The following is a 19671-nucleotide window of genomic DNA, read 5'->3' on the forward strand; positions in this document are numbered from 1 at the left end:
CATTTCATATTCTGTAAAACCTTCCATGTATTTCTTTCCATTTTTCATCTCGAAATTTATAGAAGAAACCCACTAAATCAAATTTGTGCAAAACCAGATAAAGTTTTTATTTCTTTTTACATTTCTATCAAAATTGATGAGTTTCTTCTTTGACCAATCCTCAACAACAACAACAACAACAACAAACCCTCACCAATCCTCCTCATTAGCAGTATATTTCTCCAATATGGATTATAGAGAAGTTAACTTCGACCTTAATTGAAAAGCTTAAGGGCGAGGCGAAAAATTGGTGGGGTGCATTGAAGTTATCCCAAAAAGGAAAAGAAAAAAAAGTTCATACTAACAAGATTCTATAGTAAAGCTCAAACCTAGACTGCAGTTTACTTGTTGAGAAAAAAGTAAATTATAAAAGATTCAACCTTTTGCATTATTTGTGCATTTGTTAAGCAAAAAAGTAATGAAAAAAGTTGTCAAGATTTTTAATAATAAAACTTTCCCCCAAATTACAACAACAACAAACCCAATGTAATCCTATAACTGGGGTCTGAAAATGGTAGTGTATACCCATACCTTAAAAGTAGAGAGGGTAGTGTGTACCTTCCCCAAATTAAGCCTAGAAAAAGTTTAAAAAGTTGAGGAAGATGGTTCGTTTTATTTTAAAGTTTCCTACTTCAGGTTCTTTTTGCCATATTAGTTCCCCCGCACTCCCGGTCCCCATTGTGGCTAGTACACCGAGTCAATCCATCTTGCCTTTTGCTTTCAGATAAAGGTGTACAGAAATTTTTTTTCCCTTTTCCTTCACTTTGATAAACGTATATACATTTTTCACCAACTTCTTGACACCAAGATAGATAAAGTAACAAGCAAATTCAAAGAGTACTTTTATTAACTTGAAGCTAGAAGCTATTGGCTTACTATACCAACAGTAAGTATTCCCATATGGAACAGTCAATGTTATAAATACTTCAATGCCTTTTGGCAAAGATTTGATCATGTAATGCCAAAAGTTAGTCAATTTCTCAATGGGAATTCAAGACTTACAAGTTACAAGACCATCCAGCATTACATACGTTAAGGATCAACAAGGCTCACGACCTATCTCGCCCTTTACTCAATATCTCGAAACAAATAAAGATCACTAGTCCCTTAAGCTTTTTCTGTGGGGGTTATGAATTCACATAACTCATGTGTTTAGTCATTCGATATTAGTATTTGTATTTACATGTGTATTCTCTCCTATTGTTTTCTCAAAAAGCTGTAGCAAAAGCTTAGCCAGATTCAGGATGACACAGAAGGCAAGAATTCAATTAGATTTCATCTCTATATCGGTATTTTCTTTTGTATCCGGTTCATCATCAGGAAGAAGACCAAGCAAGGGCAAAGGCAATAGGGAGCTGAGATTGCAGAGAACTATCAGAAAAGCCAAGTTGTCAAACCTGTCCTTGGTGACACCAAATACCTGCGTTAGACCGGCACCAATTAGACCACCAAGGACACTCCCTCCATTGGATATGGACATAAGGGTTGCGAAAAGAGTTGCTTCCATTCCTTGTGGACATATTCTAGCAGCCAGTACTAGAACAGGCATGAAAGATGCCTGAAACAGGTAAGTAGTTAGATGATGCGTGTTGCCAGAATACTCTAAATTCTATATTAGAATATAGAAGTTTACCCATTCAATTTCAGTTTACATCTATACTAATAAATAATGCAGTATTTTAGACTAAAAATGGCACTTCATCGGCCAAGTTTACCCTTGCGAGAAAAACTCACGTTTCTCTGCTCCTCCATCAGATAAGCAATCTCGTCAAATGGCAATTTTTTATGCAATCACTCATTTGCGAAGATTACCCGTTGCTATCTTCTTACAATTCGTATATGAAGTGCTCAAGAAGGTGATATCACCAAAATTCAAACAGAACACCCATGTTTCCTCCATTACTCTTATCAGATAACCATTCTCTAAACACACCGAAAAATCTATTGTTAAAACGATTTTACTGTTCTATAAAAAGCCATACACTATTTTTATTTGTTCTCTCACATGCATCAAGCACATAGTCTGGCTCAGTATGTGTGGTGAAACTTCCTCCTTCGTACTTTAACTTTTGTTTTGAGAATTCTAAAAACCATTACTTTTACCATTCATCTTTGGGTGTCCAACTTGGTACATGAAATTGACACTTCTGGTATGAATTAAATCTTTCACAGTTCCAGTGACACAAGATTGCTCCTTGCTTTTTCATTACAGATTTCTGTTTCATGCTTTAGATTAAGCTTCAACTATGTTCTGTAGTAGTTTATATTGGTCCAGATATCAAATAAAAGTAGTAATTCCTAACAAATATGAGATTGGAAATCTGAAAAATAAAATGATTTTCTTGATATAACCAATTAAAATCTGCTAATAGCATAAGTATTTTCTACACAATCGATATATATCACTTAAATTCTTTAAAAAATAATTAACGAAAACTGAGTTGGGGAGTGAAGGTAGATAAGATAGTGCTTTGAGTGACTAAAATCTGCGGATATTGATCAGCTTTTCCCTTTGAAATTATTAATAGACAAATATATCAACTTGATAAAAATATACGAGCAAAACTGATTCTAATATTGTTGATAATTGCAGATTATTATTATTATTATTATTATTATTATTTTTATTATCTAAGCTCGATACTCAACCTTAATGCGTGCTCAAACAAACCTTTAAATATAAGATTTAATAGGTTTTTAAATACAGGTGGAACTTTTTTTTTTTGATTGCAAAAAACGAAAAAATATGGTATGTGTTTTAAAAAACACCACTATGAGAAAAGCCTTTTTTTTGGCTGCAAAAACTGAAAAAGATTTTTAAAATTGTTTTCAACCAAACAGAGAAAAGTTCTTCAGTATTTGCAAAAACTGAAAAGTACTCCAGAGGTGTTTTGCAGTTTATAGTTTTTCAGTTTTTGCAAAAACTGAAAAACTTTTCTCAATATGGTGTTCGGTGAAAGAAGATTTCAAAAGCAAATGAAAAACAATTCAGAGAATGTTTTCAAAACCTTCTGGAAACAAATGCCAGGGTACATGCTAGATCTTAAGGGTTTTTGCCTTCAAAACTTAAGCTATTTTCCTTAAGATACAGTTCGTGTAGAAATATCTTAATCTCATTCAGGTAACATCCATTCAACAACCCACAAATGCATGCTACTTTGAAACGGTTTATCCTAACACAACCTAAACAAGAAGACAGAATACAAATTGAAAACTAATGTTATACGAAAACCTCAAGGAAAAAGCATAGATTTGAAAGAATCTAAGCATCCAACACGAATCTTAAAACTAGGGGTGAAGTATCCCAAAATCTTTTATAAACTCCTTCAGATGCCCTTCTATATCCAAGAGACTATATAACTCAACAATCTCCCGCATAGGTAACGCGATTTTGTGTTCACAGTAAATTTAATGTGGATTGGCGGGGCTGAGAATATTCTTGCCAAAGGTTTGCTCTAATACCATGTAAAGGAAATTGAAAGTCTAACACAAAACCTTAAGGTAATAATAGAGTAGCCAAGACCTTGATAAATCTCTTTAAATGCCCTTTGATACTCGAGACTATATAATTCAACAGTACAGATATAGTTTTTATAAAATATAACCTTAATGAAGAGCTACCTTCTACTTTATCAAAACTCATGCTGGCCAAAGAAAATCTAGTTTTACATGACATTGCAATCCTAAATACACAGTTTTAAATTCATATCATTTACCTGAATTTAGCATCCCAAAGAATTACTATTAGTTTATGTGCACGAATATTTTCACAAATTTTATTTGTCTTTATGGCTGCTATAGTTATTAATTGGAATGCAGACCTAATTGGAATCCATTAGACACCCTACATACATGAAAAATTACTTGATCACTGTCATTATATCCCAGTTCGACTGTTTCAATGAAAGAAGAAAAAAACTCTCAAGTTCTTGTTTTTCATTAGACAAATACATCTCTGTAGGTAGGTTCGGTGAGTTTCTTGCAAGCCGCAAGCTAGCCATTATATCCTTCAATTGTTTTGTGTGCATTCGCTGCATCTTTATATGATTAGTACTCATTACTTAAGTTCTGCTTTTCAGATTTCGAACTAAGCAAGATTGAGCTTCAGAGTGCTTTACTCTATATATTACTATGCGTTCAGAAAAAATATGAATTAGATCAACCAAAATATGAACGGATTCTCAAGTATGGAACCAAGTACAAGAAAAAAGATTACCTGACCCAGAACAGTTATAATCAAGGAATCCCCAATAGCAAACCACTCATCACTAATGCCAAACTGCCGGTTCAATCCAGTCACCAGCAGAACCTAAAACAAATCCATCATACTTTGAAGTAAATAAAGGCCACCATGACCCCAAAACAGAAGAAAAATCATAAAACAACAACAACCCAGTATAATCTCACTAGTGGGGTTTAGGAGGGTAGTGTGTACGCAGACCTACCCCTACCTTGGGGTAGAGAGGCTATTTCCGACAGACCCTCGGCTCCCTCCATCCGAGAACTCCCCACCTTACTCTTGGGGTGACTCGAACTCACAACCTCTTGGTTGGAAGTGGACGGTGCTCACCACTAGAGCAACCCACTTTTGTCACCAGTAGAAAAGATGTGTTGGGACAAGTACCTGGGTCATCCCAAGAGCTGTACCAATGAGAGTCATTACGAGGAATATTTTGCGTAAGGGAACTTTCTTCAAAAAACCATTATAAAGACCCACGCCAATAAGTGATGCAACTGAAGTGACAAGCTTAACACGTCCAAGGAATTCAGGAGTGAAACCAAGTTTGTTTGTCCTACAATCAGAACAAAATTCTATTAGAACTAGTCGCTTTCATGTATGTTTACATTAATTAAATTTAAACCTGAAACTGAGCATACGTGAAGTAAAACATAGCAGAATCTGACTGTGGTGTTGCCTGCCATAAGAAAATAAATAGGGTGGGAAGTAGAACGCTAGGCTGCTTAACAGTAACCCATAACTGGATAAAATTGTTTTTTGAGCTCTCGATGAAGCCATTGCCTAAAGAAACTCCCCTTGCTGGGCCTCGTACAGGCTGCTCTTTCACAAGTACAGATACTGCAGATGTTATGAGAGGAAGTAATGATGTTGCACCAAAAACAAACCTGGAGGAACCAAAAATATTTAGATTAACCCATCTGGACCATTACTACTCACAAGACCACAATCACATAATATTTAGAAAGACTGACCAAGTATCATACCTCACACCGTAAGCATCCACAAGGGAGCCACTAAAGTAGGCACTCACAATTCCTCCAAATGCCGAAGAACCCCAGCACAACGACTGAAGAGATCCTGACATGCTTTGAGACTCACCACGTGCCCTCTCAACAACCATGGAATCTACAACCTACATGATCGCTCAATTATATATGCCAGATGAATGTGGTGGAAAGATACCAGCTACAGGAAGAGAAGCATTACAAAGAAGCAAAAGATCAACTCAGATTCATTTCGCCAGTAACTCCTTTTCTATGAACAAGCGTAACAACAAAAAATCAAGTCCAATAATTCCCAAGTGGCATTAATATTTTCAAGATTTAACACAAGGATCGGTTGATATTTGCAGCGTGTTCATTGGGTACCTACTCCCTCCTACCAGCAAAAGTACCGTGTAACCTAAGTTGCTCGGACTTGGGAGCGGGTGTCCGATACGGGTGCGGATCTAGAGGTCAGATCCGTCATGATCTAAATTTAAAGATTCGAGGGTACGGATCCAGGTACGAATACGGGTGCGGGGATTCGACTAAAAATAATTCAATTATTTAAAAATAGAGTTATAGAAATATGTCTAAATTATGGGATATTATGTGGAAAACTTACAAGGTATTCCGAGAAGGAGAAAATATTGAACAAGAGTAGAATTTTAGAAGGAGATAAAAGGAAAAGGACTGATATAGAAATTTATATATACAAGGTATTCCATTTTCTTCCATATCACCCTATCTTTTGATTTGTTTTCAAAAATCATTGTATCTGTCCCAAATTTCTCTGTTGATTTTGGTCAAAGTACCCAAAATCGGTTGACCAGATCCGATATGGATCCCACACCCATACCCACGTCGTGTCGACACGGGTGCGGCACTAAAAGCGAAGAGTCCGAGCAACTTAGCGTGTAACTTTACCCACCAAGAATTAAGCAAATGCGAAGAAATCACATACTCCATGCGTTTCAATTTAGATGACACATTTCGCTTAGCGATAGTCAAACTGTGTGAAGTTTGACCAACATTTTAAAGTATAATTTTTATCATATTTACATGAGAGAAATTGCAACTTATAGTACCTTTTCGTATAGTTTTTGAATATCTAAATTTTAATTTTAAAATATTGAGTTGAACTAATCTAATTTAGCTTGAAAGTTTAGTCAAACTTATCCTCGATAAGCAAAATGTGTCATCTAAATTGAAACAGAGGGAGTAGCGTTTTTTGCCTCTGCTGAGATTTGTACCTAAGACCTCATTATTCTTATGCCCTTTCTTTCTTTTAAACAAAAAGGAGCTGCAACATCATAACTTCTGCTTTATTCATCACTTTGATTTAAAAGATCATCACTCGCTAATGTGCTGTGAAATTACAGCACATTTGATATCATTTGCACAAGTTTTTACTATTCTTTAAGCATGATTGTTGTGTTGTAGGGGTTTTGAGGCCAAGCAAAAATGCACGAAGTGTCCCAGATTTGATGACATATGGCTCTTATCTTGAAGGCACGGGCCGCAAGTGAAACGCAGATTAAAGCTGAGAAGAAGGAAATTGAAGGGTTGAGATAGGGCAAATGTGGACAGTACATTCATCGTCTGCTGAGAGCCCAAAAGTCGTGAAAGTTATCCAATTGGTTGGCATGGAGCCAAGACGCGGGCCGTGCATTCCACATGTGGACCGCATCCCAAACACATGTTGAAGATCCTGAAAGTCAAAATTCTGAAGATTGACATGCGGAGCCAAGATGCGGGTTGCACATTCCACATGCGGAGCCAAGATGCGGGTTGCACATTCCACATGCGAACTGCATCCCACGTGCTTGTTGAAGATCCTGAAAGTCAACATTCTGAAGATTGACATGCGGAGCCAAGATGCGGATGGTATATTCCACACGCGGACTGCATCTCAAACGCCCATTGAAAATCCTGAAAATCAACAGTCTGAAGACCAACATGCAGCTCCAAGATGCGGACCGCAAGTCAAGATGCGGATAAAAGTCTAGAAGCCCTAATTTAAACATGTGAAGGCCAGACATATGTGGACCGCATGTTCGTTATGTGCTCAAGAGACAGTCCACATGTGATACTGCGGGGGCATTTTTAGCATAATTATTGTCGCGTTTTTGGACCATTATAAATAGTATAGTTAGGGTTTTTGTAGGGGTTTTCGGTCTGAAAAGTGTCCCTCTTGGAAGGGCATTGAATACACCATTCCTTTGAAGCTTTTGAGAAGAAGATTCCTTTACTTTCTCCGCTATAAGACTTTAATGCTTAGTGTTGTTATTCTAATTGTCACGAGTAGCTAATTTTATTGTTAAGGTTGTGGAGCCAATGATTGGTGTAATGTTAATGTGTGCTTATCATTAAATATACATATAATGGGTTGTTGATTTCTATTCATCTTCTCTTGTTTCATTTATGGTTGGTGGTTGCAAATATTAACCTGTGCCATTTTATTTAGTGAGTCAGGGTTTGGTAAAAGTGAATAGCAAAAACTCAAGGCTTTAAACCTTGTTTAATAGGAATCATTTAGGAATAAGAGGATTCTACTTGCCATAAATTGGTCACTCTTATTTGTAACTCTTTTTGTATTTGGAAAAATCATAAAGAGGAGATTCTACCCAACTATTGAAAAATATTAGGTAGTCACTTAGAAATTCCCATTAAAAATATACCATATTAACACATATAGCATTGCATTCCAGTAAAGGGGGCACACCATTAGTTTCTTAATCCAAATAGTTAAATCTTTTAGCAAAATAGCGTCTCTTAAATAGATTAGCAATATCAAACTCTTTTCAAACTAACGGGATAGAATTACGACCACAGTCAAGTACCACACTAGTAAAGTAAACTTTTCACGCCTATTCTTGGGTTATTATATTTGACATCGATCGCCTTACACCATTTATATAGATGTAATCTGGGTGTATCAAATTTTGGCGTCGTTGCCGGGCAATACGATTTTGAAATTACTAATTAGTGTGTACTTTACTTTAAGTCTTTTTTCTATTCCATCACACTTTGTTTGCCTTGTTTTGTGAAATTAGGCAAGCATGGGTGAACCTGACAATGTGTTTGCGAATATGGATCAAGTTATTGATGATGTGAATGCCATTGTCCCTCCGAGAGTTGATGCAACTACCTCCAAGGTGGACGACAGTCTCTACACAATACTAAAGGCTGAGGGGTTCTTTCGGAACTCTACCGATGATGACCCAAATCAACATCTCAAAAAATTATTGGGCGTACGCGCATTGCACAAGAAAAACCATGTGTCAGATGATGCACTGAGGTTGAGAGTCTTCAAATACTCTCTAGCTGGAGAGACAAGAACATGGCTTCACAATCTACCTCCAAACTCCATCCATACTTAGGGCGAGCTAGTGCATGTCTTCCTCGGGAAATGGTTTCTACCAAGCAAGAGGGCGGAACTCCAAGAGAGAAAAAAATTCTCTAAGCAATTCCCGGGGAACAACTTCATGAAGCTTGGGGTGAGATTCAAGCAATACATGGTAAGATCACCAAATCATGGGTTTCCGGAGAACATCTTGTTGGAGAAATTCTACAAGGGTTTGGATCCCATGAACCAATCCGTAGCTAACAATGCGGCCAATGGGTTTTTCATGGATAAGACATTTGCGATTATCACCCAAATCTTTGACAAGGTCGCCAAACATAATCAAGCATGGCATTCGAGCGACACGGATGGTGGTGTTTCATATGGATCCCCTTTTTTTACCACTATCGTCAAGGAAAATTAAGAGAGACTAAGTGATTACCGGTCTTGCCACTAATGTGAATGTTTTGACAAAAATATTCACGGAAAGCCAAACAAAGAAGGTGAATGTGGAGAAGAAGTGCAATCAGTGCCGACTTTAACTATTAAAATCAAGAAGGCCAATACCAAGAATACACTCGGACGGAATATGAAGAAGTGAATTATGTCAACAATTCTTAAGGAGGGTATCAAAGATAAAATTAGGATTGGGGCAAAAGAATCAATGGAGACCTAACCCGCAAGGGCAATGTAACCAACAATGACAAAACGACCTAAGGTAAAATCTGAATCAAGAAAATTGGAACATAACAACTTTAGGAATCGGAACTCAAATCCCTATGTTCCACCGAAAGGCCAATATTCTAACTCTCAACATTAGCGGGAGAATTCTTCAAATGATCAAGGTAGTTCCAAATTGGAGAATATGCTTGAAAGGGTTTGCAAAACCAAGAGAAGTCTAGGCAAAAAAAAAATCAATGGAGACCTAACCTCGCAAGGGCAACATACCCAATAATGGCGAAACGACCAAGGTAATCTGAATCAAGGAAATTGGAACAATAACAACAACTTTAGGAATCCAAGCTCAAATCCCTATGTTCCACTGAAAGGCCAATATTCTAACTCTCAACATAAGTGGGAGAATTCTTCAAATGATCAAGGTAGTTCCAAATTGGAAAATATGCTTGAAAGGGTTTGCAAAACCAAGAGAAGTCCGACATTTCAATGAAGAACATAGCCGAACTTGTGAGTTTTCACACCGCTTCTATTCAAAAATTAGAGTTGCAAATGAGAGATCCTTCAATAGAGAAAAATCTAAAGTGAAAAGGCACACTCCCGAGTGACATAATTGCAAATCTAAAGGGTATTTCATTGCATATCTATTACAACTCGAAGTGGGAGACTACTTCAAAATGAGAGTGAAAAACTGGTTTTAGTAAAAGATGTTGAAAAAGAAGATAAGGCACATGTAAAAAGTGCCTATTGTTGTTGACGTTGAAAGATTTCCGCAAAAAGCTAATGTTCGGGATGTGAGCAATGACAAAGGTGAGGAAATGGCAGTAGAGGCACCAAAACCTCTAGCACGATTCCTAGGCCTTCTCGTCCATTTCCTCAAAAATTGGCCAAGAAAATTGATGATGACAAGTTCGAGAAGTTCTACCGCATTTTAAAACAAATGTCGGTGAACATCCCATTCTTGGAAGTTTTTCAAGAGATGACCAAATTTGCTAAGTATTTGAAGGATTTGATCACCAAGATTAGATTATGAAAAATGAAACAATGAGTGTCACCCACCAGATTAGCTCCATTATCTCAATAACCCCCGTTCAAAAGAAAGAATATCAGGGGGCTTTCACTATCTCGTGCACAATTGGTTTGCGTGATTTTGCAATAGCTCTTAGTGACAATGGTCCTAGCATAAACCTAATGCTATTTACAAGCAATCGGGATTGGAGATGCCTAAACCAACTAGTATGAGGTTGCAAATGGCCGACCAGACGGTGAAGAGACCCGTAGCTATTGTTGATGATGTGCTAGTATGAGTGGGCAAGTTCCTACTTTCCACCGACTTCGTCATCCTTGATTGTGCGGTAGATAAGGAAATCCCCATCATTTTTGGAAGACCATTCCTTGCAACTGGAAGAGCACTTACTCGGAGAAAAATGAAATTAAATCCCGGGTGAATGATGAAGAGGTGACTTTTCAAGCGAGCAAAGGCATGACGCTACCAAGTGCATATGAGAGCATCTCGGTGATTGAAGTGGTTGAGATGGAAATGGAAGAAGAATGCCTCGATGAGGCATTGGCGTCAATCTTGGTGAACTTTGATGGTGATGATATGGAAGGGTATGCGGAGACCGTGAATGCACTTGAAGAGTTAGGTTCGTATACCTACAAACCAAAGAAGCTTTCTCTTGACTTAGAGAAAAGTCACTCCTCTCGCCAAGCCATCAATTGTTGAGCCACCACAACTTTGAGCTCAAACCATTAGGTATGAATTTCTTGGCCTTAATGATACTTTACCCGTAATCGTTTCTTCTGTGTTGAGTGATGTGCAGGTTAAGCGATTATTGAAAGTCATGAAGGGCTATCGGTTGGACAATAGCGGATATTCGGGGGAATCTTTCCGTTATTTATGAGCATAAGATCCAACTTGAAAAGGATAGCAAGCCAAGTGTGGAGCACCAAAGGAGGTTGAATCCCTCCATGGGTGAGTATTGTCTAATACTTAAGCCACATGGTATGCCGATATCGCTAATTTCTTGGTTAGTGTCGACGAAATAGAATCTTATCAAAAGAAGAAGTTTTTGCGGGAGTTTAGGCACTATCATTAGGAAGAGCCCTATTTGTTCCGAATATGCGCTGACAACATTATTAGGCATTGTGTCCCGAAAGACAAGGTGATGCCTATTCTGAAGGCATGCCATATCTCTCCAGTTAGGGGTCATCGTGGTGGAAATCGGATGGCGGAAAAAGTTCTTGAGTGTGGCTACTATTGGCCATCCATTTACCAAGATGCCAATTTGATGGTAAAATCGTGTGACGTCGATTTCCAAAAGGTATGAGATGCCTTTGAACTTTGTAATGGAGGTTGAAATATTTGATGTGTGGGGGATCGACTTCATGGGTCCCATTGTGAGCTCGTATGGCATGACATACATCTTGGCGGCCGTAGACTATGTATCGAAATGGGTTCATGCCTTTGCTCGCTTGAAAAGTCACCTCTTCATCATTCACCGGAATTTAATTTTATTTTTCTATAAGTCCATAAGTGCTCTTACAGTTGCAAGGAATGTTCTTCCCATAATGATAGGGATTTCCTTATTTATCGCACAATCAAGGATGGCAAAGTCAATGCGAAGGACTTGCCCACTCGCACAAGCACATCAATGGTTAGTTCTCAGGAGAAACACCAACAACATTTGTGGAGAGCAATCACATGATTTTGCAAATTCAAAAATTTTCAAGAGGTAGTGCTCAGAATGAAAGAAGAACAGATACTTGCAGTGCTGTAAAGGTCATTTAGTGTGGCTAGCTAGCACTGTCTATCTAGGTTAAGCGTAGGGGAGAGCATTTCCAAAATCATAAGCAGGTCCTTAGACTACTTCCAGTTTGAAATTCCCAAAACCACAAAGGACAAATGCACGTTTCCTTTCGTTCTCCTCATTTCTTCTGAGAACAAGCAATGAAAACTCGGAAATGGTAAGGGATACAACAAACAATAAGGGATAGAAATTTAAGGCACGTAGTTGTGTACTACCTACTGACACATATTTGACACACCGATGAACTCTAGACAACCTTTCTGAACTTTTGAGACATCCTTTATCATACTAGTTTGATAAGTTTTTCTCTCGAATGAGTTGTTGAAAACTTAGAAGATATTAGGGTACAACCGAGTCTCTGATCTTACCTAGGTTGCAATTAAGGATTTCCTTCAATTTTTCAAAAGACAAAACAAACATCCGCCAAGCCAGGCTTATGTATAACTAGCAAGAATTCTTTATTAATGCAATGAAATACCTGCAGGAACAAAAATGAGAGCATAACGAGTACTCAACTAAAGGTCAAAAGCCAAACAGATTGTCATCAACCTTCGGACCAGAAGAAAAGTATAACTACGCAAAGAACATAACAGCACTAGTATGAATTTATTGAAACTAACTAGGAACACGAGAAACTTACAACGTCGGAGAAAGCGACAGAAAGAGAACCAATAAGTATGGACAAGGCAGCACTATACTTGCTATCAACGAAGGTGGCCATCAAAAACCATGAGAATGCCCCAAGGAGCCCAGAGAGCACCAAGTATGATCTCCTCCGATATCCAAAGAGAGGGAAGGAATCGCTACATGGGAAAAACTCATTTATTGAAATCTTTCATTAAATAGATAGATGGATAAGGATGAAAGGAAAATTTATACCAACCTGATGAACCCATACAATGGTTTTATGAGCCACGGCAATGATGAGAAACCAGATATGACAGCTGTCTAGTCAGTCACATATAAATTTGTCAGTCCGTGTACTCAACAAAAATGGTGAGGGGAGAAGTGAAAAGAAATGTGTAAAGAGGTCTTCCTTTTTAAATGTACGAGAAGGTGGACACTTTCAGATAATCACAAAATAGAAAGGATAGTTTAATTGAAAAAGAAGGAATAGCTGAGTGCTGTGGCAGTCTAAGTTCGAGAGAGAATTGTATTTCAAATAACTGAATATAACTGTAGTCTAAATTCTGTAACAACTCATAATTCAGTATGACAAAGTTAGGTATCCAAATTTAGAAAAAAATATACTGAAAGCACTTTTGGCTAGAACCTGCAGTTTGAATCTGATGAAGATGATTTTATTAAACTAGGGAAGATTAACAAACAACAGAAACAAATTACCCTATCAAGATGACATACCTCTGCAGGATCTAGGTGTAGGTCATCTTTCAAGTAAAAGCTAACAGCAAGCCTAGAAAGGCCCAGGACGCCTTGAACAAAATATACCATAGCAACAGCAATGTTATCTGGGGTTAGATCCACTCCAAAGCAACTGATTGAACGAAGAGAATATTTGTTCTTGTGCGGCACAGTTTTATTGGACAAGACAGAATCTTCTTGGACTGTGGTTGTCGGCTGATCCCCCTTTCCTGCATATGATCATATTGGAGAATGTAAATATGAGTGAGACAGCCAAAAAGAACAACCACACAAACAAAATAGTAGAAAAGGAGCTCACATAAGCCACCATGTATGAGCATGAGGGTGCTAAATCCATGATGAGACTCTTGAAACATTTTTCTTGACAACCTACTGAATACTAAGCACCAAAAACGGAAATGACGTATAACAGCAATTTCTCACTCATACAAGGGCAGTTTATATTTAGGAAATTTTCCAAAAAGTGTTTTGCCTAAAGAGATTAAGATCTGCTAAATTATACTGAAAACTATACATAGTACATATGTGGGAGGCTAGCAGGCAACCCATAAAAAATGAAAATTGCTAGCTTTAGTCTAAGGTGCACTGGCTCTCTTAGGTATGATCAGACGTGGATATCCCTGATGATTGAACATCATGAGCCATGAGGTACAATCCACTCTCAACTATAAATTATCCTCTGAAGAATCCTTCTCCAAGGAAGATTATTTAAAATCTCCAATATGACAATCATATGCTCCCTCTATTTGACCTTAAAGCTCCAGTTTCATTTTAATCCATCCTATAATGCTTTCTAGTTTCTTGTGTTAGACTATTTCCTCATAGTGCAGGCCAGCTCACTCTTCCCCGATTTGCACAAACAACAATGTAGAATGGATCACACTTTAATCTATTGTTATTAGTCTGAAATTGTTGAAAGTTATTTTAACTGGAACTTAGGATGCAATCACAAAAGGACTTGATGAATCTTCGCATTTGTTCCAGAGTTGTTAAAGGCCCTTGAGGCATGCTTAAGTCCTAAGCTCGGTGAAGCTCAGGCGCTTCGCGTGACTTAACCTGCGCTTTATTACAGGCAGCGCACTGCTTCAATGCCCCCAGGCATTGTCTTAAACAGGACAATATTAAACCATAAAAGTAGGCGATGAGGCGATATACTAATAGTTAAATAATATATTAGTGATTAGGAATAGGAATTAGAAATGAAGTAAAGTAAAGTAGTTGCTAACCTAACAACAACAACATAACTAGTATAATCCCACAAGTGGGGTCTGGGATGACAGTATGTACGCAACCTCACCCTACCTTGTGGAGGTAGAGAGTCTGTTTCCGAAGACCCTCGGCTCAAGGACAAAAGTAGTTGCTAACCTGAATAACAAATTTGCTTCGTATCACAATTAAAGTGATTCTTGAAGTTGATTGACACAGTTTTTAATTCACTTATTCCAATTAATTACAGATTCTCAATTCTTTGATCCATATAGTTATCGTTTGTTTTTATATTTGTTTTTTCTTTGATTACAATTTTATTTTTTATTCATCTGCACTATGGTTGTCCAACGGGACGGGACGGGACAGGACAAAATTAACGGGACGGGACGACATTTAGCATGGACGGTGGCGGGACGGGACAAACGGGACGAAACGGTAGGCCCATCCCGTCCCGCTAACAAACGGGATGGGACGGGACGGGTTCGCGGGCCTTGAGTGCCGTTGTAAAAAAAAACAAATTATTTAAGCATTAAGTTTGGTAACGGCTATTCTTTTTTTACAATGACTAAGTTTTTAAAGTTTGCAACGACTAGTTTTTTGACTTATTTAATAAACTTAAAAGTTAAACGGAAATTAGGAAACTAAGTAAAGAATTATAAAATATTAAAACAAAAGACTCTTTTTTTTGATAAGGTAAATTGTATTAATTAAAAGGGAGAAAAAACTCCCGCATACAAGAAGTATACAAAAAAGTCTTGTAATGAAATATTCTAGTAATTATAAATTTATAATAGAGTTATAATTTATTTAATATAATTTCAAGCGATTAAGTAACTAAGTAAGAGTGTAAGACAATTCATAAAAACAATTCAACGCTTAGAGCCTTTTATTTTATTAATAGAACTTTCAAATCTCACATACAAATATAATTCTTTTGAAGAGTACCTAATCTACGCAGCCACCTTCTAGGAAGGATTCTGTTTGAACTAGGCCTCTTAGTAGCCAATTACAAATTATCATACTAATATTTGTAAGCTCTTATGTAACTTCGTTGTAACTTTTCAAAACCAAGATTTCTTCTTGAAGAAATTTCCCAAACTATTGCTCCAAATACTTGACGAATTAATTTGAAACTTGAAAGTTGCTCCAAAAAATTGCCCAAATACTTGAAACTTATCACTTGATTGTGAGAAAATTGAGAGAATAATATATATAGAATGAAAGAGATTTGACAGAGAATGATTTATTTTTGTGAGAAAAAATGAAGAAGGATGGGGTATTTATAGTCGAAAATAGGGCCAAAGTGTAATTTAATAAACTTAGGGGTTATATTAAAAGTTTGGGGGTAGGGGTGTTTTGGGGTGGTGGGGGCCAAATATGGCCGTTGGGAACGAATATTTTTGCAATTGAAGTCGTTGCCCAATGGCTATAATTCAAAAAAAAAAAAAGGATGCGGGACAGGACGAAACGGGACGGGATAAATGGGACGAAATGGTCATCCCGTCCCATCCCGTGTCCCGTTTAACATGGGCCCATCCCGTTTAGAATTAAGTGGGCCGGGCCGTGACGGGACGGACTGTCCCGTTGGACAGCCTTAATCTGCACCTATCTTCACTAAAGCCGTATTTTGATTGCGCTTCCTGCTTAAATTTCCAGCAGACTCTTGGTGCTTTTCTACATTATTTGTCTTTGATGCCACATGTAATACATGCGCTCATGAACGGTATGACAATTGAAATAGAGCTGAAGAATTATTACTATAAAATTCTCTCTTACAACCCTAACATAAGAGCCTTTTTTTCCTTTTGAGGGGAAGGGGATGGGAAGGGGTGATAAGGGACAAAATATTACAGATAGTAAATCCAAAGTGATAACCAGTTACCTCTGTTATGCTTATTATGATTATTCTAGAATTATATGAAGTTATACATATTAGTTATTACACTTAATATCATGTACATTCATGATATCTCTTCCCTAATTTTTGAAATTCTGTATGTCTGATTCCATGTCAGATATGATTCCCTTGTCTGTGTCTGTGGCCATGCTAGCTAGAGGGGGGGGGGGAAGAGAAGTGAAAAACCTTCGATCTACATGAGATGTATTTCTTAAGTGCTTAGAGTCCAATGTGGGACAATTTCCTACAAGTCTCCACGTTAATAAGTACAACAAACCGGAATGCATGCTGACTTCAAAAGAAGCTGCAGACATCCTGGTGGTTCCCGATTCCATCGATCAAACAATTAACTCACACCAATGTTCCAGGTATCACTCTGCACCTCTAAACTTCTCCTCTACATCCCGAAGACTTTCTTCAGAGGTCTTCTGAATTTGATGCATTCAAAGAACCAAGGAAATCTTATTACAGGTTCCTTCCTGTGAACTTTGGCGCAACGGTAAAAGTTGTTGCCGAGTGACCAGGAGGTGACAGGTTCAAGCCGCAGAATCAGCCTCTTGCAGAAATACAAGGTAAGGCTGCATACAGAAAACCCAATGTGCTTTGGCCCTTCCCAAGACCCTGCGTATAGTGAAAGTTTAGTGCATTGTGCTGCCCTTCTTATTCCTTTCACTGAGCAACTCCTTTGCATGATACATGCATAAAATGTTATCCATACAATTCAATTTGAATCAACACTGTGCTCCTACTACTTCAAATGCACTAAATGCTTAATATTAACTTTGGAAATACATACCATGACTACATGGTTTTACCGCAAGACCTTATTCATCCGGTACGGAATATTAACAAACAGTAAAACTTCAATCGCCCGCTATCCCAACTCGAAACTATAACTATCAACAACCACACACTCGAACATGATTCAAACATTCAGAAGCTGTTAACTCGCTCGTTTTTTTTTTTTTGATGAAGTAAGTGGAATATATCATTAAAGGCATCAAGAAGATGCAAAAGTTACAAAGGAAGTGAGTTTGACAGCTCATTTACAATTAAGCGCTACAAAACTAGAGAGCTGACAAAGTCCAAGAAAACATCACAGTTTTTTACGGTAGTAAGGTTAGCCCAGTGAAACAATTTAACCAAACATCTAGCCTTTAAGCAACCTATTGAAGTTGATAATCCATCAAAACATCTACTATTCCTTTCGATCCAAATACACCAAAAAATGCTTGCAGGTACCATATTCCAGTTGTTAACTCGCTATATTTGCTTTCCTTGATTTCAGAGAAAAAACAAAAGCCTTAAAAGAAAAGCTAATAACTTTACATTTCATTTTTCATAATTCTACTAAGCAAAATGTGGAATAAAGTATATTCGATAAGAGGATTCAATCCAGACAGTTAAGGAGTGAGGTATAGTTGATAAATTGAGTTAACTAAAAATAAATTAACATAAAAATGAGGTAATTAAAAGTGAAATTAATCACATCCACATCATTAAATCATTTTTATGATTGTAAGTAACTCACGGTTTCTAGAATCTAGCAACGGTTCAGTCTCGAGATCTCGCCGGGTGGAAGCTGCCGGAATCTGAACTGAGACTGACATTTTGGAGTCTGGTGGCTCGAAAGGCGGTTTCCGGCGGGAGGAGCCGGCAGCGATGGTGAAGGAAGGCGGTTTCCGGCGGCGAAAACAAGAGAGGAGTGGAGAGAGGGAGAGGAAGGGGAAAAGAGGATTAACGGAGGGCAAAATTGAGAATGAGATTGAGTTGGTAGTTATTGTAGCCATTTTTTAAATTTATGAAAAGTGCTTCGATTCGTACAGTCTTGTCTGATGTTTTTTAATTGAGAAATTATAAAATGAGCACACAGCCGCACACTTTATAAGCACTTTTAACGACTACAAATGTAGCAACGAATAACATGATCCGCGTCCAGTCCAAATGTCGGAATTACCCCTGATTAGCTTCACCGCGATTTCTTCGCCACTTATCCATTTCCTTGGGCTTCGACAATAGAAATATATCCATTTCCTTCTGCCAAATAAGCTTATGAGGAAGTGGGAAAATTGAACAAATGGGATCATTTAAGGCAGTTGCTTAAATTGTCTCTGTTTAAAAACTTTATGAAAAAGTAATAATCTGACAGGTCATAAGTTTTACAAACCAATCATAACTTTTCCACATTGGAGGAATGAAATATAATATTTTTACAAGTTATGTCAGGTGAGTCATAACTTTGTTACAAATAATTCACAAAAATTATGACGGATTAGTAAAACTTATTTTGTTCTCAAGTTATGATGAGCAATCATAACTTTGATATAAATTGTTCACAAAATTCTACTGGACTGTGTTTAATTGTTCACAAGTTATATAGGAATGATAAAATTTAGCTTTATCTCCATTCCACCTTTTATTAAATTGCTTGCAAGTTCTACCAGTTTATTAGTAAACCTTCTGTATTCTAGAATAGTGAATTTAGTTGCTTTTCACGCGGGTATGAAAGATATTTCATCTTAAAGATACAAAATTACAGATTTACTGTAAAAATAAAAATAAAAACCTTTTTATCGTTGATGAGCAAATAAATTGCCACGACCCGAAATCTCAATCGTAGGACCGTGACAGCGCCTAACATCCACTTGCTAGGAACGTCAACATTAGCTAATTGAATAATCATTTTTAACAGTTTAAAAGCAGAACGGTAACAATAATAACTAACGATTGGTAAACACTGAAATACATAATATAAATCCATAAATACCACAGTATATACTAATCCCAGAAATTCGGTGTCACGAATACATGAGTGTCTAGAATACTACAAACATGGTTTGAAATGAAATACAATACTGTCTGAAACTAGAATAACAACAAAACAAGATAGAAGAGGATTTCAGAGACCGCAGACGCCAAGCAGCTCTACCTCAAGTCTCCAGGCAAGTTATCCGAGCGAACTCCTTTACGCACCGCTAGGATCAACACCGGAATCTGCACAAGAAGTGCAAAAATATAGTATGAGTACAACACACCTCATGTACTCTGTAAGTGTCGAGCCTAACCTCGACGAAATAGTGACGAGGCTATAA

At 37.4% G+C, this 19671-nt stretch overlaps 1 protein-coding gene across 2 annotated transcripts; it reads right to left on the reverse strand.

Annotated features, from left to right (window-relative positions):
* Positions 1-932: 932 nt before the first annotated feature.
* On the reverse strand, positions 933-18452 carry LOC104118447 (folate-biopterin transporter 1, chloroplastic-like). 2 transcript variants are annotated; one of them, XM_009629679.4, is made up of 9 exons: positions 18111-18452; positions 13453-13682; positions 12974-13038; positions 12731-12893; positions 5263-5411; positions 4918-5163; positions 4664-4832; positions 4256-4348; positions 933-1459 (listed from the first exon to the last, which is right to left on the reverse strand). In XM_009629679.4, the coding sequence occupies exons 1-9, from the start codon at positions 18367-18369 to the stop codon at positions 1304-1306; spliced, it is 1530 nt and encodes a 509-aa protein (XP_009627974.1). In that variant the 5' UTR covers positions 18370-18452; the 3' UTR covers positions 933-1303. The 2 variants fall into 2 exon arrangements, with proteins under 2 accessions (XP_009627974.1, XP_009627973.1); XM_009629678.4 differs by having other exon boundaries at positions 933-1597; positions 18111-18450.
* Positions 18453-19671: the final 1219 nt, after the last annotated feature.

Source organism: Nicotiana tomentosiformis, chromosome 9, assembly GCF_000390325.3.
Source record: "Nicotiana tomentosiformis chromosome 9, ASM39032v3, whole genome shotgun sequence".
In the NCBI taxonomy this organism is placed as follows: domain Eukaryota; kingdom Viridiplantae; phylum Streptophyta; class Magnoliopsida; order Solanales; family Solanaceae; genus Nicotiana; species Nicotiana tomentosiformis.